The sequence below is a fragment of the Stegostoma tigrinum genome, chromosome 23 (assembly GCF_030684315.1).
Source record: "Stegostoma tigrinum isolate sSteTig4 chromosome 23, sSteTig4.hap1, whole genome shotgun sequence".
Lineage (NCBI taxonomy): Eukaryota > Metazoa > Chordata > Chondrichthyes > Orectolobiformes > Stegostomatidae > Stegostoma > Stegostoma tigrinum.
The window spans coordinates 55,177,447-55,205,171 of NC_081376.1; the positions used below are offsets into that span (position 1 = coordinate 55,177,447).

A 27,725-nucleotide genomic window follows, 5' to 3' on the forward strand; every position below is an offset into this window, starting at 1 on the left:
CTTTCCTTCATTGGGCGGCATATTGAGTGCAAGAGTTGGCAGGTCATGTTGCAGTTGTGTAGAACTTTGGTTCTGCCACATTTGGAATACTGTGTGCAGTTCTGGTCGCCACATTACCAAAAGGATGTGGATGCTTTGGAGAGGGTGCAGAGGAGGTTCACCAGGATGTTGCCTGGTATGGAGGGTGCCAGCTATGAAGAGAGGTTGAGTGGATTAGGATTATTTTCATTAGAAAGACAGAGATTGAGGGGGGACCTGATTGAGGTCTACAAAATCATGAGGGGTATAGACAGGGTGGATAGCAAGAAGCTTTTTCCCCCAGAGTGGGGGACTGAATTACTAGGGGTCATGAGTTCAAAGTGAGAGGAGGAAAGTTTAAGGGAGATATGCGTGGAAAGTTCTTTACACAGAGGGTGGTGGGTGCCTGGAATGCGTTGCCACTGGAGGTGGTAGACGCAGACACGTTAGCTCTTTTAAGATATATTTGGACAGATACATGGATGGGCAGGGAACAAATGGACACAGACCATTAGAAAATAGATGACAGGTTAGACAAAGGATCTTGATCGGCGCAGGCTTGGAGGGCTGAAGGGCCTGTCCCTGTGCTGTAGGTTTCTTTGTTTCTTTGACACCCCTCGCCCCTCACTGTTCAAGTGAAAGCACACCAAACTTGTCCAACTTCCCCTCATAGCTAATACCCTCTAAACCAGGCAACATAAACCATTTCTGAACCTTCTGCAAAGCTGCCTCATTGTTCTTGTAGTGTGGTGACTTGAACTGTACGTGAAGTCTACACGTGGCCTTACTGAATTTCTATACAGCTTTAGCCTAACTTGCCAATTTTTATGCTCTGTGCTCCGACTGAAGAATGTAAGCATACCGTATTGCCACCTTGTCCACCTTAGCCACATTCAGAAAAATGTGGGCCTGTATGCTGAGATCCCTCTGTGTTGATGCCACTGAGGGTTCTTTTATTTACATTTATTGTATACTTTCCTCCTTCATCACTAAATGCATCACCTCAAATTTGCCTGGATTAAACTCAATTTGCCATTTCTCTCCTCAAGTCTCTAGGCTATCTATAATTCTACAGTAACTTCGGGCAATCCTCCTCACTATCTGCAACTTGCTTAATCTTTTTGTCATATGCAAACTTACTAATCAGACCACCTACATGCTGCTCCAAATCATATGTACATATTACAAACAACAAGCGTCCCATCACTGATCCCTGCAGAACATCACTGATCACAGATTTCCAATCTGAAGAGCACCCTTCCACTACTATTCTCCATCTTCTATGACTAGACCAGATCTGTATCTATCTTAACAGCTCACCATAATGAATCTCTTCAAGGAAATGTCTCTAAATTGTTGTCAGAGAGCCATTTCAGCAGCATGACCCTTTGATGTAGCCTGCTCTGAGATAGTGTTTTGTAGCCTTTCAAAGTTCACTGTCTTTCAGCTAGTTTTGCTAACTCCCAGAACATGTTTTTTGATTAATTCTAATGTAACCTCTTCAAGCAACTTGGCCCCAGTCTTTTAAATATAGTAGACTTTAAGAAGCTTCAATTACATTTGTCGTTTTCTTTTGTTAATCTTTAAGTCCTAAGTCTAAAAATTACACTTTAAAACAAGCGGTAAGTTTTTTAGTTGTACAGCGAGTGTTTGCAAAATTGATTTATTTAAGACAATGAGGTAGTTCTTGCAGAAATCTGCATTACGGTTACATCTATTTAAATTTTGAATATTCCTGCATTTGGTACTATTTTAAAACTTGCAAGCATTTATCGTTCATCTCCAACTTTTGCTTGAAAATAATCTGTTAGTTGTTTGTTGATTTGACATTAGGCATACTTAAAATATAGAAATTGAAAATTCACTTTGAATTGCATCAGAAGTCATCGACACCAGGTTATAGTCAAACAGGCTTATTTAAAATCACAAGCTTTAGAAGCACTGCTGCTTTGTCAGGTGAAGTGGAACAAAGCATAGAGGCACTGAGTATTTACGTGGAGAGACAATGGCAAGATAATTTCAGGTCTGGATTTCCTTCCCAGATGGACATTAGTGAGCCAGATGGGTTTTTCCAACAATCTGCAGAGGTTTAATTGTTATTTGGTAGATTACTATTTCCAGATTTTTTAAAAGTTGAATCCCAGTTCCAGCTGGGATTTGAACCCAGGTCTCCAGAACATTAGCTGAGTTTCTGAATTAATAGTTTAGTGATAAGATGACAACTCCCAGAACATGTTTTGTTTTAAATTCTACCTACTTACCTACCCTCTACCTACATTTCCCACCTGCACTCACCTACTAGCTTCATCCCCGCCTCCTTGACCTATCCGTCTTCCCTTCCCCATCTCGCTGCCCCTTCCTCCTCACTGACCAAACCCCATCCCAACTCCCTACCTATAGTCACCTTTACTAGCTTCATCCCGACCTCCTTGACCAGTCCATCTTCTCTCCACCTATCTGCTCCACTATCCATCACCTAACACTGCTTCCCTCACCTCTATTTATTTCAGAGCCCCCTTCCCCTCCCCCATTTCTGAAGAAGGGTCCAGACTCGAAACGTCAGCTTTCCTGCTCCTGTGATGCTGCCTGGCCTGCTGTGCTCATCCAGCTGCACACTCTGTTATCTCAGACTTCAGCATTAGCAGTTCCTACTAACTCCTAGTTTAGTGATTATGCCACTAGGCCAGCTCCTCTCCTACAAATTCAAATTCTTTATGTGGGGTTTTACTCCTTCATACCTGTAATCCTACAACACACGGTCCAAGAAAACACTCCCTTCAACTGTCTACTTCCATTTTCATCACTTCCTCTTTTTTCAATTGGTAGCTGAAGATTTGTAATTTAGGCCCCAAGGTTTGAAATGTCCTCCCTGAACCTCTGTCTATCCCTGGTCCTCTAAAACATGACTCTTTGATTCCTGTGTCTTTGACCAAAGTATAAAAGTGGAAACAGAAGCAAATTACTGCAGATCCTGGAATTTGTATTGAAAACAGCTAACATACTTCACCTTTAGTTCTGATGAAGTCATCTCGACTTAGAATGTTAGTTTGCTCTCTCTATGGATGCTGTCTGACTTGCTGTGATCTCCGGCATTTGTTGTTTTCGATATAAAAATGCAAAATTGTTGTTAGTTTGTACATGCGTGTATGTGTATAATGGTCCATGCTTCAGAAGAAGCTGAAAGGCTTCGTTGTATTAAGCCATTTATAATATTTGAGAAAGCACCACTTATGTCCATACAAATAATGTGACAGATTTATTACGATTAGAAATGCAGCTAGATCTTTTTATAAAGTTATGATCATTTCTGAACTCTTGTTCCAGATCTGAAGATTGTGAAAGTGAATTTTACAGCCATATATTGGAAGATATTTTCCACCTTAGTTTCAAAAAAAGTGAATAATTATCCTGCTCAGAATAATGAAAATATTTTATTGAAACATTTTATCTGTTTGTTTGAAAGGTTAAGGGTAATAATACTGGATATTGAATATTTTAAGAGGAATTACATTTAACTGAAAGTAGTATTGAAGAAATGCCTCAATTGCTGCTTTGTATTTTTCATCACGGTTGTCTTAAGTGGTTTTAGTGTTGTGCTCTAATTTTGGAGAACTGTAGCGTGTCGCCATTGTTGAAAAGTGTCAAACCATTCCCTAAGAATAGGGTGAGAAATGTTTTCTTTTGATATTGCCCAGTAATCCATTGATGTTTGGAATAATGCTGTACAAATGAAACTAGCCAAATTTTGTTGGTGCGCAAGAACATTTTACTTGGAAATTAAGATGACTACATCTGAATGACATGTAGTTGAGATTTAATCCTATGGTCAGATTTTTGATGTACTTTCCTTTCTCAGAAAATTAGTAATAATTGCTCTTGATGCAAAGCAGTTCAAAATTCTAAAAGCACATTTATTGTTCAGTAAATTTAGCAGTTTAAAACTAAGAATTTGACAGTGATGGTGCACATTAAAAGATGCACACCTAAACAGTTCAACAGTTGTTTTTCTTCTAGCATCAGCACATAATCCAAGCTATTACAACCTTATTGTACTAAATACTTCCTTAATCTTCTGTTTTAATGATCATACCAGCTGAATATTTCAGTTGAAGGCAAGGACTGCAACTTGTAAAAGCTGAAATTTTATGTTGCAAATGACCTTGATAATGACCATGAAACCGTAGTCACTTATCAGAACCCATCTGGTTCACTAATCCCCTTTAGGAAGGGGACCTGCCATCCTTTCCTGGTCTGGATTACATCTGACTCCAGACCCACAGCAAAATGATTGACTCTTAAGCGCCCTCTGGGATGGGCAGTAAATACTGGCCTGTTCAGTGACACCCTCATCCCATGAATGAATTGGAGGAAGAAACTCAACTAAATGGTACCGACTTTTTCTCCCTTAAATGGTTGCAAAGATTTTCCTCCCTTCTTGCCTGGTAAAACTCTTCCTCTATGACACTTGCTTTGCCACTCTCGTATCTGAGAGGAAACTCTGTCACACTAGACTAGTTTGATTTACAGTTTCTTTATACTGACTTTGTAGATTATATAACAGTTGTTATTGTTGTAGCAAAATGAGTTGTAGTTTAGAATTTTGATCTTAGTGTCACTTCTGACTACCCATTTTAATTTTACTGTTCGAGTTCTACCAAAAGCTTTGGGGAAAATGACAAAACTATCATGTTCTCTTTACACTGGCTACTCCACAAAGACAGCCTGATGTGTCTTAAAAACAGCCTTGCAATGTCGGCTTTCACAGCGTGTGGGACTGCATACTCTTCTCTGCCTCTGGCTCCTTTAATGCACGGTTCCTGCATGGCTATTACTACTTGAAAACTACGACAGCATATTAAAACATTACTCTTAACTGTCAGTATATTGTGTTTTCCTCAACAATTTTCTTGGCGGTATCCTTTCCTATTGCCATTCATCTATTTTGTCCCAAAGAATGTTGCATAATAACAATGATCATTTCAGTTATATTAAAATCCATTCAATATCTGGTGTTTTATTTGACAAATTCAAATAACTTTGTAGTGTCCACTCACTCTTTTTTTCATTTGATCAGAATCCAGACTTCTAGGAAAGGTGTTGAACAGAATAGAGAAAGGTACCCAGAAAGCAGATTTCCTAAGAAAGCTGTTCCAGGTGTGTTGCTGAGCTCGTTTACATCCATCATCTGTTTTCTGTTTCTTGTTTTTTTTTCTGTTTGTTATATTCAGGTTGAGTTAGTTATTTTATGTCTTTTTTAATGCTTTTCTGTATAATTTATCTTCCTTGCTACATGGTTTGAATTCTAATGCCTTTATTCCTTCTTGTTCCATGTTTTAAAATCTCTTCACCCACTCCTTAGAAACTTTGTTTAGCCCTACAATGCTCCAAGATATTATTGTCTAATTCTGGACTCTCAAGTATCCCTGATTTTCGTTCCTCTAAAAGTGGTGGCGCTGCCTTCATGCTTGGTGCTAAATCTTGGAATTCTCTCCTTTACCTCTGACTATCTTTCATTATTTGAGATCCCTCATAAATCCAGCTCTTTGAACCCTAATACCACCTTTATGTAGGTTGATATCAAATTCTGCTTTAAAATACCTGTAAAAACAATCTTGGGGTGTTTGATTACATTAAAGATGATGTATAAATGTAAGTGTTAGTGATTCATACAACATCCTGAGCTCACTTGGTAGATGGAATGTCTTCAATTCTGCTGCTAAAATGAGTAGCCTGAGAGTTATCAGAGATAATGGGAACTGCAGATGCTGGAGAATCCGAGGTAAGAGCCTGAGAGTTATTGTCACTGAGGGAGGTACATTTCTTTCCAAAGAGGAAGAAAGATCCTAAGGGGAGGCAGGGGTGGCCGTGGCCGACGAGGGAAATTAAGGACTGTATAAAGATAAAAGAGAAGTATAACATAGCAAAGATGAACGGGAAGCTGGAGGACTGGGAAGCTTTTAAAGAGCAACAGAAGATAACTAAAAAGGCAGTACGCAGAGAAAAAATGACGTACGAAGGCAAACTGGCCAAAAATATAAAGGAGAATAGTAAAAGCTGAGTTAGGTATGTGAAAAGAAAATAAAATGGTTAAGACTAAAATTGGGCCCTCGAAGACAGAAACGGGTGAATTTATTATGGGCAACAAGGAAATGGCAGAGTTGAATAGGTACTTTGTCTTCCCTAATGAAGACCCATCCAATCTCCCAGATCTAATAGTGGCCGAAGGACCTAAGGTAATGGATGAGCTGAAGGGTATTTATATTAGGCAGGAAATGGTGTTGAATAGACTGTTAGGTCTGAAGGTTGATAAGTCCCCGGGACCTGATGGCCTGCATCCCAGGGCACTTAAGGAGGTGGCTGTAGAAATTGTGGACGCATTGGTAATCATTTTCCAATGTTCTGTAGATTCAGGATCAGTTCCTGCAGATTGGAGGGTGGCTAATGTTATCCCACTTTTCAAGAAAGGAGGGAGAGAGAAAACAGGGAATTACAGACCAGTTAGCCTGACGTCAATGGTGGGAAAGATGCTAGAGTCAATTATAAAAGATGAAATTACTACTCATTTGGATAGCAGTAACAGAATAGGCCAGAGTCAGCATGGATTTAAGAAGGGGAAATCATGCTTGACTAATCTCCTGGAATTTTTTGAGGATGTAACTGAGGATGGACAAGGGAGAGCCAGTGGATTTAGTATACCTGGACTTTCGGAAAGCCTTTGATAAAGTCCCACATAGGAGATTGGTGAGCAAAATAAGGGCACATGGTATTGGGGACAAAATACTGAGTTGGATTGAAAATTGGCTGGCTGACAGGAAGCAGAGAGTAGTGATAAACGGGTCCCTTTCGGAATGGCAGGCGGTGACCAGTGGGGTACTGCAAGGTTCAGTGCTGGGACCGCAGCTGTTTACGATATATATTAATGATACAGACGAAGGCATTAAAAGTAATATTAGCAAATTTGCTGATGATACAAAGCTGGGTGGCAGTGTGGAATGTGAGGAGGATATCATGAGAATACAGGGTGACTTGGACAAGCTAGGTGAGTCTAATGCATGGCAGATGCAGTTTAATGTGGATAAATGTGAGGTTATCCACTTTGGTGGCAAGCAAGGAAGGCAGATTACTATCTCAATGGAATCAAGTTAGATAAAGGGGAAGTACGATGAGATCTAGCTGTTCTTGTACAACAGTCAATGAAAGCAAGCATGCAGGTACAGCAGGCAGTGAAAAAAAGCTAATGGCATGCTGGCCTTCATCACAAGAGGAATTGAGTATAGGAGCAAAGGTCCTTCTGCAGCTGTACAGGGCCCTGGAGAGACCGCACCTGCAGTATTGTGTGCAGTTTTGGTCTCCCAGTTTGAGGAAGGACATTCTTGCTATTGAGGGAGTGCAGCGTAGGTTCACGAGGTCAATTCCCAGAATGGTGGGACTATTATATGTTGAAAGATTGGAGCGACTGGGCTTGTATACACTTGAGTTTAGAAGGATGAGAGTGGATCTGATTGAGACGTATAAGATTATTAAGGGATTGGACACTCTGGAGGCAGGAAGCATGTTTCCGCTGATGGGTGAGTCCAGAACCAGAGGACACAGTTTAAAAGTAAGGGGCAAGCCATTTAGAACAGAGTTGAGGAAAAGCTTCTTCACCCAGAGAGTGGTGGATATATGGAATGCTCTGCCCCAGAAGGCAGTGGAGGCCAAGTCTCTGGATACCTTCAAGAAAGAGATGGATAGAGCTCTTAAAGATAGTGGAATCAAGGGTTATGGGGATAAGGCAGGAACAGGATACTGATTGTGGATGATCAGCCATGATCATAATGAATGGTGGTGCTGGCTCGAAGGGCCAAATGGCCTACTCCTGCACCTATTGTCTATTTTTTGTTGTACTTGGTTTCTATTGTATCTGGCCTCTGTCTATTCACTTTCAACATTTTCTCTTAATATTTTCAATCGCCTTTGTATTTCCTTGCAACTTTTGTTTACTTCTATTTCCTTCAATCTCACTGCTCAGCACGCTCTCTTAAAGGCCAGTGAATCACCTTTTTTTATTTTAATTTTGGTATGTCAGTGTAGATTATAAGAAATTGAAAATTAAGTATCTGATTTTTCAGACATTGTTATTATTACACCTCAGGAGTTTGTATTAATCTTATTAACATTTCCATTGTGGTGGCATTGTTTTAAACAAGATTTGTTGATTTTTAGTATTCTGTTTGCTATTAAAAACACTTCTGTATTATTATCACCTAGAATTCCAATATTTTCAAAATCCCAGTATCAGCTGTTCTGATTCTAAGGTAGTTTTATACTCTTCGTGCAGTGCAACTCCTGATTGCTAGAGATAAACAAGTTATTCAAATTTTTACAATTGCAGAGATTTAAGTTATAAACAGCTCTAGGTAAGCATTATTTGACAAAATGCAAAGGAGTTATTCTGGATTTCATTAAAATGTAGAAACTCTTTCTAATAACTTTTTAAATAAAAATGTAGGTTTTATTTATTTATTTTCTGGCATTTTGTTTTGACTGTTACAAAAGAACAGAGCTCTCCATTCTGATGGAGTGGTGAGACGATTTGTATCCTTTTCGCTAGTTTGAAATACCTGTAGTAGGCCACTCAGCTAATTTTGGTTTTGAGATCACATGCCTTGTGCACTATTGCAATTATACTACCTTTTTTTAAGGACAGTGAGTCCTTTTCTGAGGGTATGTCTATTCAATTGTACATGGAATCAAAATAGTCAAAAAAATTTGGAAATCATGTGTTAACTTCTACACTATCTTGTCAAATATAAGATGGCTGTCAGTTGAATACTGGCTTATTTCATCCTCCTTCAGCCTTGACTGCTTGGTGTTTTTCAATCACACAGTTGGCATGCACTGAAATTATTGTAATCAAGTTGTAATCTTGAAGTGAACTACACAAAGAATATTGCAACATCTTAACAAGTGGAGTGCTGCATACCTGTATATTATTTTATTTAGTTACTGCGTAAATTTGAGTTTTTAATCCTCGCAATTTTTTGTACTAATTTGTGGTTGAGAGATTATTATTTTTATTTTTAGTATGGAAATCTAGTCAAGTTGGTGCAATCTGAACATAGTGAGGGCCTACAATTAGTTATAATTTCAGACACTATATTGAAAATCATTAAGCTCCTAGGTGAGAAGGCATGAACATCTCTCTTCCCCCCCCCCCCACTCAACCGTTGCAGCACAATTAAATGAAGCAGGACCCGTTCCCTTGTGGATGCCTATCTTCTCGACCCAAACAATAAAAGCCAATTTAACCAGGATTTCTTGAATTAACAGTGTGTTAATTAATTACTACAAGTGAGAAAAAATACTAAGAACGCACAGATCAGAAATAAGAGCCAAGTCCAAAAGGATAAGATTTTAATAAAACAGATATGGATCAGACTTTGAACTGCTCTTGAAAAGCAGACAGTTGAACATAGTGGTTGTTGAAATTGAAGTTACTGTAACTATAATAGTTGAACAGTAATTTTTTGTGGTTTTGTAGGCCAAGTGAATTTTATTTGTCCTGATTCATTATTTTTAAAGAAACTAATTTGCAGCACTGAGTGAGACAGTCTTTACCTGCAATACAACGCTAACTAGGGGATAGTTCTTCAACTGTAACCTTTGCAGAATGCTAATGACCAAACATAGACTCACATACTAGGCGAGTACATTTTGTCCCATGAGTCTGCTTCAGTAGAGTTGAAACTGGCTTTTTACCTGCCCAGGGGCATTTTTCAAAGGGGAAAATGAAAACATTTCTGCAATCTGGAACATAATCAGCAAGGCTCGTCTTTCTAATGAGTATCAAAAAGAGAAGTTGCTGGAAAAGCTCAGCAGGTCTGGCAGCATTTTTGAAGGAAAAAAAATCAATATTTCGGGCCCAGTGGCCCTTTCTGTCAACTGAAGAAGTCAGAACTTCCTCAGAGGTCAGAGGAAGGGTCACTGGACCCGAAACTTTAACTGATTTTTTTTTATTCCTTCACAGGTGCTGCCAGACCTGGTGAGCTTTTCGGCAACTTCTGTTTTTGTTCCTGATTTACAGCATCTGCAGCTCTTTTGGCTTTCTATTCAGCATGGGCGTGTAAGCTCCTCTTTGATTTTGTTGTCCCGCGATCACAGTCCAGTCTGTATTTTTGTTTTATTTATTCATGGGATGTGGACATTGCTGGTTAGGCCAGCATTTATTTCCCATCCCTAACTGCTCAGAGGGCAGTTAAGAGTCATTTGCCATTGCTGAGGGTCTGAAATTAGAAGTAGGCTAGTTAAAGATTGCAGTTTCCTTGCCTAAAGATTGAGTTAACTAATGGGCTTTTCTAATTATCAGTAATAGTTTCTTAGTCGTCATCAGATTCTTAATTCCAGATTCTCGTTGAATTTTAATTCAATGATCTGCTATCACGGGATTCAAACTTGGATTGCCAGAACAATATTATTTCTGAGGAAGGTTCGCTGGACCCCGAAATGGTTTTTTTTTTTCTTCACAGATGCTGTCAGAACTGCTGAGCTTTTCCATCAACTTCTGTTTTTCTTCCTGATTTGCAGTATCTGCAGTTCTTTCCATTTTTCCCCAGAACATTACCTAGTTCTCACAGTTAGTAGTGCAGTGATAACACCCTTAGGCCATTGCCTTCCCCTCTGACACCTCTTAGGTGTTAATTCCCATTGGCCCCACAGAGTTTTTGCCAGCCATCCTCTGAATTTATACCTGCAGCTATTTTGTCATTATAGCCATCCTTTTTTAGAAAAGAGATTGGAACTAAGGGCTAGAAATGTCCATAGTACTTTGAGATCTGATCTGTGGTTGTGACATTGTAAAATTGCTATGGGAGTACAGCATTTCACTGGCTAAAATGCTTCTGAATTTCATGTGCAATGCCAAAATTAAGGAATTGTGTGCCAGTTAGAGAAATGGTCTATCCAGCTGTGAAATTTAAAGAACAGAAACACTATTTTATAAGATCAAACTTGCAAGTGTTCTGTTATGGACCAGTAATCAACATTTTTTAAAAATCTTGCCAAATTGTGTCTAGGTTGGAGAACCAGTTTAGTTTTCACAAAATGTTCTATAATATTTTTTAAAAAATGATCAGGGCTATAGAAGAAAAGGTACAGAATTTATCCAGACTTTAGAGCTTCCCTTTGTTTTTGTTTTTTTAAATGTTAAAAAGTGATATTTTTGCAACCTGAAAAGCTGCTAAAGAGAGTACACTTTCAGTCCTGCCCCTTAAAAACTTTGTGAAAATAGTTGGTTTGCTTAATCTCTAGATTCTACTGAATACCCTTTTCCCCCGTCAACTGGATGAAAAAGTTTCAAAAATGCACTTACTAATTCAAATTTTTGATGTTTTTGTAATTTTTAAAAGGAGCATGCCCAGGAAGAGTGCTGAAAACAAAATCAAGTGTTACGACACTCTGAAGAAACAGCATTCAATAGGATGAACAGTGCTACATTAATGCTTGACCTTTGTGAATTGAACAGCCTTTTCACTTAAAATCACTAAAATCGTTATTGGCTATTCAAATTAATGGAAGAATTTTTAAGAGTCAAAAACTGCTGATGTCTTGTTCAAATATGTTTAACAACTTTATACCTTACAAAGTTGAAAAATACATTGAGAAACTCAAAGTGGGATTGCTAACAGCTGAGTATCTAGTTTTATTTTCTTCCTGCACTGATGTATAAAGTCTTTGTGTATGTAAGTCACTGTTATTTTTAAAAAAAACACTACCAGTGCGTATCCTAAACATATTTAGTGTTCTGTACTGTTGGTTGTGATGCAGAATGATTCTCAATTCTTGCCTCGGCGTATAAAAAAACTCCGCTTTTACACTGGGACTGTTCTTCTCTCCCCCCCCCCCCCCCCCCCCCAAAAAAAAACCTTGGAATGTATTATTATGTTTAAATGTTATCTGTAATATGCTGCATATAAAATGCTTGTACTAACTACATCTTAAATTGTCAAAGTATGCTGTGTCTTCTCAGTTACTTTTTTTTATAGCTTCTTAAACATACACTTTTCTGCCTTGATCATTAATAGGCCTTCAGTTCAACAGGTTCCTTTTTACAGTGTAAATGCTAACTTCTTGGTTATTTAAATCCTATTACATTTAACTTTTTGTGCCAATATTTATTTTTATAATGTTCCAATTATGTATGTTGTGTATCTTGCAAAATAAATCATTCAAACACTATTTGTATTATTGAAAAGGTCTGATCTTTTGTATTCAGATGTTAGCTATAAATGTTTTTGACACACATTCAAAAATGTCTCCAAACTGAGTTGATCCAATTCTGTTTGGGTTTTGATTTAGTAGTTGAAATCTGATATCAGCTGTTTGCTGTAATAATTATCAGGATTTATTCTCATGTCATTGGCACATACAAATGTATGTGTACCTCAAACCTGCTCTGCCATTTAATAAGATCATGCTGATGTGTTTGTGTTCTAAATTTCAGATTCCCATTTCCTTGTGTTATATATTTTATTGAAACCTTGAGCAAGTGTGTCATAAACAATGTTTCTTCCCAAATTCACAGACATTTGCTGTTGTAATTATTTAAATTGGAACACATCATGAAGATTGGTGGAGTAGCAGATAGTGAAGGGGACTGTTAAAGATTACAGCAGAATATAGATAGACTGGAGAGTTGGGCAGATAAATGGCAGATGGAGTTCAATCTGGGCAAATGCGAGGTGATGCATTTTGGAAGATCTAATTCAAGAGCGGACTATACAGTAAATAGAAAATTTCTGGGCAAAATTGATGTACAGAGAGATCTGGGTGTTCAGGTCCATTGTTCCCTGAAGGTGGCAACGCAGGTTAATAGAGTAGTCAAGAAGGCATTCGGCATGCTTTCCTTCATGGGACGGGGTATTGAGTACAAGAGTTGGCAGACCATGTTACAGTTGTATGAGATTTTGGTTTGGCTACATTTACAGTACTGTGTGCAGTTCTGGTCGCCATATTACCAAAAGGCTGTGGATGCTTTGGAGAGGGTGCAGAGGTGGTTCTCCAGGATGTTGCCTGGTATGGAGGGCGGTAGCTCTGAAGAAAGGTTGAGTAGATTAGGACTATTTTCATTAGAAAGATGGAGATTGAGGGGGGGAACCTGATTTGAGGTCTACAAAATCATGAGGGGTATAGACAGGGTGGATAGCAAAAGGTTTTTCCCAGAGTGGGGGCCTCAATTACCAGGGGTCATGAGCTCAAAGTGAGGGGAGGAAAGTTTATGGGAGACATGCATGGTAAGTTCTTTACACAGAGGGTGGTGGGTGCCTGGAATGCGTTGCCACTGGAGGTGGTAGACGCAGACACGATAGTGTCTTTTAAGATGTATCTGGACAGATACATGGATGGGCAGGGAACAAAGGGATACAGACCATTAGGAAATAGATGACAGGTTTAGACAGAGGATCTCGATCAGCGCAGGCTTGGAGGGCCGAAGGGCCTGTTCCTGTGCTGTAATTTTCTTTATCTTATTCTCGAGGTGATATCAAAGAATAATGCACACACCTCACACGTTAAAAGCATGTTGACCTCTCAAAAATAAAACACAAATCAAGCCCATGACACTACGTTAGGGTTAATGTACACCCACTGACCAATTTAAATCCATCACAATTGTTTGGACAAAATTGATAATACAAATTGGCCTATGCTTTTAGTCTAAGTTTATTTTGTCTTGTAGCACTGGGTGAATAATAAAGGATCATGATGCATGTTTTGTCACCACTAACATGATTGGTTGGATGAACCATTTTGGTGGTTCTTATGAAAAAGCTCTTATCCAACTTGGCAAATCATTTTGAAATAAATCTTCAAAAATAAAAGAAATGAGAAGATGTCAAAAAAGCACAACAAATCCCTAAAATTCAACAAGCTGAGCACTCTGAAATGGGGCAAGTCTCTGTGAAGGATTAATAAAACCATTTGTGAGAGACAGAACGAAGAGCCAAGCATTCATTAAGTGATTGCTTAAAACATTATCGTGTTTCTCAATGACTTTTTTCTCAAAGCTTTCATGATATTTGACTAAAAGCTTGATACTTTTGCGTGTGAAAACACAGTGACTGCCCCATTCAGATTTAAACAAATAATGAAATATTGTATGGGAAATTAAGAACCAAGAGACAAAGTTGCAATCGTGAGAGGGAGCCTGGATAATTCAGGTTGGAGGATGAGAAAAATTTGTGGCTATAACAGCTGCTCCTTTTTATTTTGGAGGTATTTTCAATGTTGGAACTGATGATTCTCAAATTCTAAGAGCACTAATTACTGTTTTATAACCTGTTGCATTGAAATGGAACTTTGGAGGAAAAAAAAGTCAAAACCATGGCATTTTGAAAAGGAGGAAGACAAAGGACAGTGACCACATGAGCAGTGATTCAAACGGAGAAGGAAACCTACAGTGCTATCTAACCCAGCAGTAACCTGCACGGTTACTGCCTTAGCTGTTTGGTTTCATGTTTATCTGGATGTTGGAGTTCCTGCTAAGAAAAACAAACAGGGAAATGCACAGCTGAGCTTGAAGTAACCTGTGTGGGGGAGCTTGCAGAAGGGTGGGAGCTAAGTGGCTTTTTACTGAGTGCACTTCTGTTCTCCCTGCAATAGGATGTTGTTAAACTTGAAATGGCTCAGAAAACATTTACAAGGATGTTGCCAGGGTTGGAGGGTTTGAGCAATATGGAGAAGTTGATAGTCTGGCGCTATTTTCCCCAAGTATGTCGGCGGCATGGGGTTGTGACCTTGAAAAAACCATGACGGCTATGGATAGTGTAAATAGACAAAATCTTTTCCCTGCGGAGGGGTTGTCCAAAAGTTGATGGGCATAGGTTAAAGGTGAAATTTTAAGATTTAAAAACGACCTAAAGGGCAGCTTTTTCACGCAGAGGGTGATGCATGTATGGAATAAGCTGCCATAGGAAATGGTGGAGGCTGATACAACATTTTAGAGGCATCCCGATGTTTGTATGGATAGGAAGGGTTTAGAGGGATATGGGCTGAATGTTAGCCAATGGAATGAGATTAATTTAGGAATTCTGGTCAGCACGAACATCAATGGAAAAGGTCTGTTTCCCTGCTATGACTCTTCTATAACATATTTCACATGTTGCCTGAGAGCGCTGTGCAGTCACTTTATTAAAGGTAATGAGGTGCTGGGTTTATTGTAGACTGTGAGGTAGTCCGCAGGACACGTGTGGGATACACACTGTAGATTTTTGGGTAAATTCTTTTCCCGGGGGAGAAACACACACCCCCCGGCTCAGATCCACCTGTTGGAACCTGGGCTATGCTCCATGTCTGAGGCACATTGCACTCAGTGACAGGGAATCACAGCGAGCCCCGCTCGCAGGCTGCGCTTGCTCAGTGCGGGTCCCCGCCCCAGGCGCGCGCGCGCACACGTGAGGACGCCTCATGGGGGCGGGGCTTCACGGCCGTACAAAACGGCGCTCCCGCCGTCCCTTCCGGTGCCAAAGGTCAGAGGGTGTAGCTAGGGCACGTGATAGGAAGGATGGCTGCAGTGTTGTGGTAAGAGTCGGTTGCTGTTTTTGTGGAAGATTCTCCTCGGCCCCGCGCACGCTGTCTATTCATCTTAAAACTGTACTCACAGTCCCATGGACTTTAACTTCATGCAGTTACCTCTTGGTGGGACTATGTCAGAAGCCTCCTGAAAGCCCAAATGAACTACATCCATTAGCTGGTAGAGTTAATCCAGGGAGCCAGTCCATAAGAATTTCAATAGGCTTGTCTAGTGTGATTTCTGTGTTTTTTTTAAAATCCATACTGTGTTGATTCTATCACGAAGTACTCTGTATTGGCAAATGTTTCACAATTGACACTAACATGTTTGCCACTATTGGCATTAGACTCCCTGAACAATAATTCCTTGATGGTTTTCTACCTCCCTTTTTTAAATAGCAAGTTTACATTAGCTACTGTTCAATTTGTAAAGAACTGTTTTATAGTTTTAAAAATCTCGAAAGATGACCATCTATAAGTCTGCTGTTTCTAGGCCACTTCTGTAATCTACATCCCAGTGTACTTATCAGGCCTTGGTGATTTATCTGCTTTTTAAATCCATCAATTTCTTCAATACCATTTCTCTACTAATAAATAATGACTCAGTTCTGTCCTCCCATTAAACCCAACGTTCTCTATCGTTTCTCATGTGTTATTTGTGGTCCCCTTTTTTTTCAGTTGTGAACACAGAAGCAAGTGAAATATGAATATAGTTCATTAGTCTTTTTCTTTGTTCCCCATTTATTAAATTCTCCTGTTTGAGTACAAGAACCAACATTAGTTTTCACTAGTTTCATTAGTGCTTTTTATTCTGATGAAGGGTCTTGACCCAAAACGTTAAGCTTTCCGGCTCCTCTGATGCCGCTTGGCCTGCTGTGTATGTCCAGCTTCACACCTTGTTATCTCTTGTTGTTTTTAAATATTGTTTGGGCACTTCTGTTTTCTCCCATTCATGCTGTGAACGTTTGCTATTGTGTATCCACTGTCATTCCTTTCAGTAACATTTCTCATGAACTACAAATCTAGAGAGAATTTGGGGTGTTCAGAGATACCAGATAGGGAATCACCAGCCCCATTACCAGCGTGGGTGTGTACCACAAATATGTCCCCTGATGGGACTTGTAAAGCCAAAGCCAGGCTAGTGATGTGAAGTTAATGGAAAACTGGGGGATTCGGATAGGAGATTCACTGCTTGTACAGGAAAAAAATCACAAATTTCTTTTGCCTTTATAAGCAATTTATACTTGGGAGTGCAGATCAATTGATATTCGAGCTACATTTCTGTAAGGAGACCAGCTCAAGAGGCAAATCTTTTCTGGTCCTCCAAGAGGTACCAATTGTAGGGGAACACCTCAGGAAATGAAATAAATGCACTTATGGCTCAAATAATGGCTGTAGAGTTTAGTATTTCTCGGTCAATCTATCTTATTAAAGTTAATACAGTTAAAAGCAGACCCTGTCATACTTTACTGGCATCAGAAATACAACTCTGTCCTAAAATGCTCTAGAAAAATGAATCATTCCAGCTGAGAGAGATTGGTTGAATATTTTAAATATTGTTGACTGGTTATTTGCTAGCTTAGCTTTTATAAGTCTGTTTACTTTGTCAATCTTAGTCAGCTGTCTCCTCCTGCCAATGTAATTGGCTTTGTTTAAAATTCTTTCTTTTTGAAAGAGACAAACTGGAGCCCAATGTTATGAAATTCCATATTTTGCAATAACTTTCTCAAAAGTTAGTTAACTGTTAGGTTACTTAGTCATCCTGCCTCAATGCATGTTGCTAGATTGAAAGTAACTGTCCTCACATGGTTTCCCAAGATGATACTCTAGGAGATAGTAGGAACTGCCGATGCTGGAGAATCTGAGATAACAAGTTGTGGAGCTGGATGAACACAACAGGCCAAGCAGCATCAGAGGAGAGGGTGACGTTTCGGGCCTAGACCCATTTCTGAAGGAGGGTCAGATTTCCTGATGCTCTGCCGGTTGGCCTGCTGAGTTCATCTAGCTCTACGTCATATGATCTCAGATTATTCTAGGAAGCAGTTGTTATCTATGTTTAAAAACAAAAATTTCCAGGCAATCTTTGCCCCTTTTATTTGTCTGCCTACTATGAATCCTCACTTAAAAGTGTTGGTGTGTTCTTGAAAATCATAACTTCAAGTGGTTTAATTCATTTGTGGTGTTGTTTCCTAGGTGATGTTTCTTGATCTAAAAACGCCTTAATCTAAGAGCTGCTTTCTGTACGTGAGCTGCCTGGACAACTGCTCCACACATGGCTGACCCATAATTGCTCCCTCATCTTTCAACCAATAGTTGTCATAAGTGGGAGCTTCTGCGAGGAACTTGTTGTTTGGCATGGTTTTTATGTTTGAAAGTTACGACGCGTTTTAATTTTATTCCATTGACCTTACCGGCTAGTACCCCTGCAAATTCTGTCGTCTTATTCTGGGGTTTTCACCGAAGAAAAATTTGGCACTTCTGCATCGCAGTCATTTGAGGCTTCAACAAATGTTATAACCTTGGTTGAAAACAACTTCATACTTCATGATCTTTTTATTTCAGAGATCACTTTTATGAAGCACCTTTGCGATCAAGAGCTGCTTATCGCCAGGCCTTGACCTTCAACCTAACCAGAGATAATGGGAACTGCAGATGCTGGAGAATCCAAGATAATAAAGTGTGAAGCTGGATGAACACAGCAGGCCAAGCAGCATCTCAGGAACACAAAAGCTGATGTTTCGGGTCTAGACCCTTCATCAGAGAGGGCCGAAACGTCAGCTTTTGTGCTCCTGAGATGCTGCTTGGTCTGCTGTGTTCATCCAGCTTCACACTTTATTATCTTCAACCCAACCAGTTATTTTTGATCAGACTTGGATCATTTCATATTATATTAGCTCCTCAGTTAATTTATTCAAAGGCTTGGTCTTTATGATCATAGTGGTTATCCGAATCTAGGTATTAAATGAGCAAGCTTCAAACTAACAGAGCTAATGCCAAAACTGGTGTTATCAGACTGATTTAATTTGAATATAGTCTTTTCTTTCCCTGACAAAACTCAGATTAACCAAGAGGTGACTAGAGTTTGAGAAATTGTCTCTACTTCTGGTTAATCACCTTGATCTGAGTTGAATCCTTCTACACCGATTTATATCATGGATTATTGTGGTGACTGTTGCTGTGGATGTGAAGTGTTTTACTTCTGTATTAAATACAAGACTAGCTAACTTACAGATTGTACAACTCAGTTTCTTGCCCTTTCATTTTTTTTTCCTCCTTTTGTGGGGTGTGCATCCTACTGATGATAGGGTCTGCATTTTTACCTGTCCTTCATTGCCCTTGAAATGGTAGTGAACTGGTGTGGATATAGTAGTTTTTGTTTTTCTTTTCCTGGGTAATTTTAAAAGTCTGTTTCTGTAAATTTTCAGTTATAATATGGCTTGCTTTAATTCACTTTTCTTAGAATTGATTGATTTACTTTATCTGGAAAACAGAATTGTTGTCTACTTGGGTTCTGAGGAATGTGCCTGCAGCTTGAAGGCTGGGCTGGGGTGGGAGGGGAGGAGAAAGAGGAATGATTTGGATCAGCTCATCCTCAGTGAACATTGAAATGTGACTAAAATGTGCATGTGTGCTAAAGATAGTAACTGGTTTAGAAAAAAACTGTAAATCTGATTTCACTTTCTGTTTGTTTTTACTTGAAGGCATTCCAGAGACAGGAATTATAAAGCAGAATTAAAATCATGCTGCCTGGACGCTGTACCTCTCGAGTTTGGTGATTTCCACCCTCTGAAACTTATTACAGTGCGTTTCTCAATACATTGCTCTGTCTCCTTTTCTTAAAAAAGAAAAGCCATAAGTAGTCAGTGATAATGGGAACTGCAGATGCTGGAGAATCCAAGATAATAAAGTGTGGAGCTGGATGAACACAGCAGGCCACGCAGCATCTCAGGAGCACAAAAGCTGACGTTTCGGGCCTAGACTCTTCATCAGAGAGGGGGATGGGGAGAGGGAACTGGAATAAATAGGGAGAGAGGGGGAGGCGGTCCGAAGATGTAGAGAAAACAAGAAAAGTAGAGAGGAGAGTATAGGTAGGGAGGGGATAGGTCAGTCCAGGGAAGATGGACAGGTCAAGAAGGTCGGATGAGGTGGTAGGTAGGAAATGGAGATGCGGCTTGAGGTGGGAGGAAGGGATGGGTGAGAGAAAGAACAAGTTAGGGAAGCAGAGACAGGCTGGGCTGGTTTTGTGAGGCAGTGGGGGCAGGGGAGATTTTGAAGTTTGTGAAGTCCATATTGATATCATTGGGCTCCACAATGATGCCACCCGAAGGTTGCAGGAACAACAACTCATATTCCGCTTGGGAACCCTGCAGCCCAATTGTATCAATGTGGACTTCACAAGCTTGAAAATCTCCCCTCCCTCCACTGCATCGCAAAACCAGCCCAGCTCGTCCCTTCCCTCCACTGCATCGCAAAACCAGCCCAGCTCGTCCCCTCCCTCCACTGCATCGCAAAACCAGCCCAGCTCGTCCCCTCCCTCCACTGCATCGCAAAACCAGCCCAGCTCGTCCCCTCCCTCCACTGCATCGCAAAACCAGCCCAGCTCGTCCCCTCCCTCCACTGCATCGCAAAACCAGCCCAGCTCGTCCCCTCCCTCCACTGCATCGCAAAACCAGCCCAGCCTGTCTTTGCTTCCCTAACCTGTGCTTCCTCTCACCCATCCTTTCCTCCCACCTCAAGCCGCACCTCCATTTCCTACCTACTATCTCATCCCACCTCCTTGACCTGTCCCCTCCCTACTCCTCACCTATACTCTCCTCTCTACCTATCTTGTTTTCTCTCCATCTTCGGTCCGCCTCTCCCCCTCTCCCTATTTATTCCAGTTCCCTCTCCCCATCCCCCTCTCTGATGAAGGGTCTAGGCCCGAAACGTCAGCTTTTGTGCTCCTGAGATGCTGCTTGGCCTGCTGTGTTCATCCAGCTCTACACTTTGTTACCGTAAGTAGTCGTCAGTTTGTTGATGTTCATACTTAAAAGGCATGGTGATGTTGTCACATTGAACCAGTTTTCTGCAGTTTGCGATCCTGTAGTCCCAAGTATATTTCCCCAAGGGGTTAAGTGTTAGCATTGGTTGAAACAGAAAAAAGCAGTGTGTGACAAATGGCAGTTGAATAATAAAATGTACATTGAAGTGCAAAGCACAGTAACAGTGTTGAAGGGACAGTCATCAACCTATTCCTGTACTAACATCAAAGGGATAACTGGGATTACTTGTGGGTATATTGACAGCAATAGGATTGGTGACAGAACAGTGGGGTCAACTGGAGACCAAAATGAAGATCTGTTGGGAGAGACAGAAGGCAGCTGCCTGAGTGCTGAATGAATGTATTAACCTGTTGCTTATCAAGGAAGAGAACTTTGCCAAATCTAAGGTAAATGAAGCAGTTGTGGAGCACTGAATAAGGTAGAGGATGTGTTCGAAAAACTGACCATAATGAAAGTGAAAACGTCCCAGAAGAAATAAATCCTAGATTGCTGAAGGAGGAGTATAAATCATTGTCATCACTTGTTTGGTTTTCAAGGTGGTGTCAGAGGACTGAAGGATTGTAAATGTTGCCATTTTGTTCGTAGAAATCAAGAAAGATAATCCCTGGTAACTGCAGGCCAGTCAGGTTAATCTTGCTGGTTAGGAAACATTTTGAAACATTATTCTGAGAGGGAGTGAGTTAATATCCATTTAGGTTGGTGCTGATTTTTTTTGTTACAGCTAAATTGTGTTTCTGACAATTTGTGCTTTGAAGTAACAGAGCGTGGATGATCGCAATGCACTTGATGTGCACATAAGGTTGCAAAAGATTTTATTAACATCACAGAATCTTGTTTGTAAAGTTTGCACCTAACAGCATGTGAAATTGGTTAAGAAATAATGTTGTGATGAATGATGTTTTCCTATAGATCAAGAAGCCTGTCTGATGTTACTCTGGGTTCAATGCCAGGACCACTTTTTTTTAATATTAATCAAAACCTGGGTTTGAGTAACGGGCACAATTTTAACATTTATAGATGGCAGGTAAACTGGAAGCTCCATTTAAATAGGAAATGAGCAGTAGACTTGGACAGGTTGTGAAAGGCTGGTGGGATGGCATTGTGTGGCAAATAAACAAAGAAAAATGAGACATCCATTTTGATAGGAAGAATGAAATGGAGTAACACCTGCTTAATCGTCCAATTTTAAAAGGGGTGAAAGAACAGAGTGATCCTGGGGCGCTTCGTGCATAGATCTTAAGGTAGCAGGGTTGGGAGGGTAACATTTAATGAAGCATTTGGAATTCTGGGCTTTATAAATGGGAGCATAGAGTTTTAAAGAAAAGGCAGGTTATGCTAAACTTCCACAAAATATAGTCTTAGTGCCATACTATGTTACCACCTCTTTACCGCCCCCCCGCCCAACCCCCAGACAAAGTTACAAAGGAGAGTGGGTAGAAGAGATGAAACTTGGGTGTGCAATTCCATGAATTGGCTGGAGGAGCTGGGATTGTTGTGCTGAGGGAAGATTTGGTGGAGGTGTTCCAAAACTCGGAAAGGTTCAGATGGGAGTCAAGAAAGTGTAACTGTAAATGAGTTGAGGGTAGATAAGCAGAAGACACTCTGAAAACATTTTGTTTAAGATTTCATATGTAGGCTTTTGTTTGTACTTGATGAATATGCACATTGAAGCACCAACTGCATTCATGCTGGCATGACACCTTGCAGAAATAAATCTAGGAGAGTTTATTCTATTTATTTGGCAATCCTTTTGTAGGTCACCGAGTCAAAAACTAAGAAAACAGTGCGGAAAGGAAGTACTTCTTCTACATCGTCATCTTCCTCAAGTTCGATAATGGATCCTCTAAGCAGCATGCTGGATGGGAGTGATCCTCTGTCTCAGTTTGTTGCAACAGCAGATCCTCTGACATGTGCCATCATGGGAGCAGGAAAAAGCAATGCCAACATGGTATTTTTAAACTTGTTGACTATGTTATTCTTTCCTTGATTAATCTTTTAGCCAAACTCAGCAAACCGATTATCCAAATTACAAATATTTGAATGTTCTTAATGAATTTTAAATTTTACTTTTTTGTTAATTATAATTAGTTTTTAAAGTAAATTTGGAATATTCATTTTCTCCTTTGAGTCCTCCCAGTTGAAATGTTATGTTTGGACTAGTAAATAATAGACATGGTGCTGTATTGTAGATTGAAGAGTATTTATTGAACGCTTGGGTTTAGCTTTTTGAGTTTATAGAACCCCTATGGTGTAGAAGCAGGCTATTTAGCCCATTTTAGTCTACACCAACCGTCAAGAGTATTCCACCCCCTACCCCTGTCCCTGTAACTCTATATTCCCCATGACTAATTCACCTAGCCTGCACATCCCTGGACTGTGGGAGGAAACCAGAGCACCCAGAAGAAACTTGTCGAGGCATGGGGAATGTGCAAACTCCACACAGACAGTTGCCTGAGCCTGGAACCGAACCTGGGTCTCTGAAGCTGTGAGGCATCAGTAATAAGCACTGGGCTACTATGCTGTCCCATCGATAACTTGTCAGTTTTCTGTGTGTCTGAAATTAATTGTAAGTATTTCTGTAGCCATAATTTCTCTCAAAACAGTTTGGAGGCCTGGCTTTAATGGGTTTTGTGCGCTACTAATTGATTTTCTTGTTTATCTTAGATCGTTTTGTGACTTCTGGAACTAGTTTTATTTAATCCCGAGAAAAATACCATAGCTTAGAGTAGCCCTTGTACTATGATGGCTGGTAGATCAGTGCTGCTGAGAAGGAAAGGATTTGGGATGAATTAAGTTGTCCTGATGTGAAGAGTTAGTGTTAGTCCCGTACCGATAATGTTGAAATAAAACCCTGAAGAGGCTGCAAATGTTTAAGCTCAGGGGTATAATAACTCCATAAAGTAGTAGTCTAAAAGTTCCAAACGGCTTCAACCTACTGAAATGCAGGGATTCCGAGTGGTGTTTTGAGTACAGTATCAAGGGGGTGTGTTTTGGTTTCCGGACAAAAGGTGTTTTCTTTCCAATGCAGTTTATAAAACAATCTGGGATTAAACCTTTACTGTTTTGAAAAAAATCTTTCACTTTCAAGTTGTTGAGGTGGGTCCTAAATCTGCCACAGCCAAAATAAGAATGAACCTGTGCTGTTAGAGTCCCATGTTAACCATTTTAGCCAACTGATCTCCCCGGCCCCACTGTCACTACAGCATTTTTATCTGACCTGCTTTCATTTAAAGCTTAAAAACTGAAAGAATAGCGGATGCTGTAAATGAGGAACAAAAACAAAGTTGCTGGAAAAGCTCCGCGGGTCTGGCAGCATCTGTGAAGGAGAAAACAGTGTTAACGTTTCGGTTCCGGTAACTCTTCCTCAGAGCATTAAAGCTTAACCTGTTCAGGACAGGCTTATGCCATACAGACATTGTCTAAGGTATAGGTTGTTGTTAACTTGCTTTGACTGGTCCACTCTTGTGTTATTACCCAGGATCCTGGTAAGAAACAACGTGAAAAAGGAGAAGATACAGCAGTTGGGAATGACTTTGAGCCATGGTCTGGAAAACGCACCTATATACTTGCACGATACACAACTACAGAAAAACTTTCCATAGTAAGAAGTTTTTTCATGTTTTTCAATTTTTTTTAATATTATGTAACGCCAGTTAAAGGTTTTGCGTTGTTTTATTCTCCTACTTCAAAATCTAGTAATGAAGCAATTTAGATAATTGCTTTTAGCCTGACTGGTTTTTAAACAAACTTAAAAATATTGCAGGAGTCATAAGTGGTATGCCACAGGGCTCGATACTTGGGCCTTAACTTTTTTTAAACAATTTTATGTAAATGATTTTGATGAAGGGATCACTTATTGACATAAAGGTAGGAAAGTGTGTTGTGAAGAGGTTATTAGGAGCCTACAAAGGGATTATAGATAGGTTAAGTAAGTGGGAAAAGTTCTGGCAAATGGAGTACAATGTAGGAAAGTGGAAAAATTTCATGTTTTGGTCAAAAGAATAAAAAGAAACATTTTCACCAAGTGGTGCAAGGATGCAGAGAAATCTGTATATTGTAGTTGTTATGAAGTGGAGGTTGATCTCCTCCTACCAAAACCACCACCCCACGTCCCCCCGCCAACCACCAATCAAATACAAAACTAAAACCGAAACGTCCAAAGAAGCTCACCATGCCACATAACCTGTTAAAGGAAGTGTGAAAAGTAGTATAACCTGCCTCTCACCTCCCGATCTGTTATAAAGGGGAGGTTAAATGAAATGAACTCCTGATTGTCACTCTATAATTCAAAAAGTAACAGTTTATTTATTTCATTCTAACAGTGAACAGGTTAACCGAACTATTGACAAATTGAACAGTTCCCTCCTTGACTGCTGACTGTTCCCAAATAAAATAAAATTCTAATGGAATGCTGTTCAAATAAATACAGCTCCCACTTATATAAAACAGATTAATTTTAAAAAAGTTTCAAACTTGCTCTCTCAGTTGCAGCCAGGTATTTCCAGAATGTTCGGTACTTTCTCCGCTGTTCTTCAGTCCGGAGCACCTTGCTTCGTCGAATTCTTGTGTCAGGAAGATTAGCTAAGAGTGTTGCTGTATTTTTTAATCAGACAGTGGTTTTGAGAGAGCCAGTGATTTTTTTTTTCTCTAACAGATAGTAGTTGCTCTCACTCTTGATTTTCAAATACCCTCTTATACCCTTGATGACCTGTCAATTCCTTACAATAGAATTAGTCCTAGTTTGTCAAAGCCAACAGATTTAACTTTAAGATAATAAAATGTGAGGCTGGATGAACACAGCAGGCCAAGCAGCATCTCAGGAGCACAAAAGCTGACGTTTCGGGCCTGGACCCTTCATCAGAGAGAAGGGTCCAGGCCCGAAACGTCAGCTTTTGTGCTCCTGAGATGCTGCTGAGCCTGCTGTGTTCATCCAGCCTCACATTTTATTATCTTGGAATTCTCCAGCATCTGCAGTTCCCATTATCTCAGATTTAACTTTACTTGGTTTTTAGTCTGAGTGCCTGGTTTAAACTATTTGGCAAATATTCAATCTGGTTGTCTAAATAACAGAACATGATTATGGGTTGGTAATCATACTGCCTTTTGTTTCAATTTCAAGAACTTTGTGTCTGCGGCTGCTTGCAGACATTTTTTAAACTCTGAGCCTAGAAAAAGCACTGTCTTTTAAAGGGACCGCACGCTCCTCCCACCCCCCTTTTGTTTAGAACTTGTTTGTGAAATGGTAATGTCCTTCCTTCCAATTTACAAATACACTCTGTTGCGAAGTTCATTGAGAATGAATCACAGAAGGTCAGTATGCAGATCATAAGGAAAGCTAATGGAATGTTATGGTTGATGGGGAATTGAATGCAAGGTTAGGGAGAATATGCTTCAGTTATACAAACTTTGGTGAGACTGCATTTGCAGTACTGTGTACTGTACTGGTCATCATACTTACCGAAGGATGTTTAATGTGTTGGCAGCAGCTCAGACAATGTTTACTAGACGACTACCTGGAATGAGCAGATTACCTTTATAAGGAAAACCAAGATAGACTAGGCCTCCATGCTCCAGAGGTTAGAAGAGACTGAGGTGATTTAATTGAAACATAGAAAATCGTGCGGGGACTTGATCAGGTGGATTTTGAAAGGATGTTCCCTGTTGTGGGAGGATCTTGACTTACAGACCATTCTTTAAAATGTAAGAGGTTGTCCATTTAAAACAGATGAGGAAATGTTTTCTTATGTTAGAGGGTTGAAAGTCTACGGAATTTCATTTTGCAAAAGACATGGATGCAGAATTTTTAAAAAAAATTTTATGGCAAAGACCGATTCTTGATCTGGGCGATATAGTGGCTCAGTCATTAGCACTGGTGCCTTTAGCACCCATGCCAGCGACCCAGATTCAGTTCCACCCTCTGGGTCTGTCTGGAGTTTGCACAATCTCCCGGTGTCTACAGTCTTTTCCCACAGTTCAAAGATGTGCAGTTTAGGTGGATTGGCCATGCTAAATTGGTCGTAGTGTCCAAGGGATGTGTAGGCTAGTGATGGGAAAAGCAGGGTTGGAGGGACAAGGTAGGGGGATGGATTTGGGTGGGATGCTTTTTGGAGGATCTGTGTGGACTCGATGGGCCAAGTAGCCGCCTTCCATACTTTTAGGGATTTTAAACGGGATGAAAACATCATTGGGAAAATGCAGGAATGTAGAGTTGTGATTTAAATCAGATCAAGAATGACCTTGTTGAATGGTAGAGCAAGTTCAAAAAAACAGTTGCTACTCTTGTTCTTTGTCCTTTTGGTAACATTATAAAGACTTAACTGCAGGACTATGCTGTTAAAATTTCTAGGTATTTTTGTGTTCTGAGATGTATAACTGGCATAATTGTAGAGTTCAGGATCTATGACCTGACAGTTTCCTGTATGCAATTCAAACGTATTAACAGAGTATGAATGGGTCACAAAAGTAACCCAAGTGACTGAAAAGCGTGTATGGAGCGTGCTTCTGTATAGTTTGTAGTTTATGTTCATAGTACGATACAGTAGCTTACAGTTTTGTAAATGGCGTGTTTAAAGTGCTACCCATTGTGTGTCAACTTTCCTGTTATGGTGCTAATACCTTGCAGTAGTCTGCTTGAGAACTTACAGCTTTTCATAGAATCGGAGAAACCGTAGATTCTCTACACTGTTGAAGCAGGCCATTTGGCCCATTGAGTCCACACCAACCTAAAGAGCATCATACCCAGTCCAGTCCCGACCCCTGCCCTATCCCTACATTTTTCACCTTAGACACTATGGGGCAATTTAGCATGGGCAATCTGTCTAACCTGCGCGTCATTGGACTGTGGGAGGAAACTGGAGCACCTGGAGGAAACCCATGCCCACTGGGGGAGAATGTGCAGACGCCATACAGACAGTCGCCCGAGGGTGGAATCAAACCCAGATCCATGGTGCTGTGAGGCAGCAGTGCTAACCACTGAGCTGCTGTGCTGTCTTGCCATAAAATCATGTTTAATGTGTAATTTTTTTATGAAATGGCTAATATTTGGGGATAAATGGCATTGTTGTACAGTAATCATAGATATTCTTTGTTTGTACAAAGACTTAAGTTTATAATGTTTGA

At 40.1% G+C, this 27,725-nt stretch overlaps 2 protein-coding genes across 18 annotated transcripts in view; both read left to right on the forward strand.

Annotated features, from left to right (window-relative positions):
• LOC125462139 (centriolar coiled-coil protein of 110 kDa-like) overlaps positions 1-11,906 on the forward strand; it is a 104,446-nt gene extending 92,540 nt beyond the window's left edge. For 10 of the 12 annotated variants that reach the window (XM_048551737.2, XM_048551738.2, XM_048551736.2 and 7 more), the window contains exons 14-15: positions 5,093-5,172; positions 11,406-11,906. In XM_048551737.2, the coding sequence (XP_048407694.1) occupies positions 5,093-5,172; positions 11,406-11,458 (133 nt within the window). In that variant the 3' untranslated portion in view covers positions 11,459-11,906. Of the gene's footprint in view, positions 1-5,092; positions 5,173-10,027; positions 10,124-11,405 lie in introns of all 12 variants that reach the window. The other 2 variants (XM_059654210.1, XM_048551739.2) reach the window with 2 other exon arrangements.
• A 3,613-nt stretch (positions 11,907-15,519) lies between these two features.
• vps35l (VPS35 endosomal protein sorting factor like) overlaps positions 15,520-27,725 on the forward strand; it is a 117,395-nt gene continuing 105,189 nt past the window's right edge. For all 6 annotated transcript variants that reach the window (XR_009447156.1, XR_009447155.1, XR_009447157.1 and 3 more), the window contains exons 1-4: positions 15,520-15,573; positions 19,266-19,365; positions 22,363-22,554; positions 24,085-24,207. Coding sequence is in view for 3 of the 6 variants with exons in the window: in XM_059654211.1 (XP_059510194.1) it covers positions 15,557-15,573; positions 19,266-19,365; positions 22,363-22,554; positions 24,085-24,207 (432 nt within the window). In the remaining 3 variants the exon portion in view is untranslated. The remainder of the gene's footprint in view (positions 15,574-19,265; positions 19,366-22,362; positions 22,555-24,084; positions 24,208-27,725) is intronic.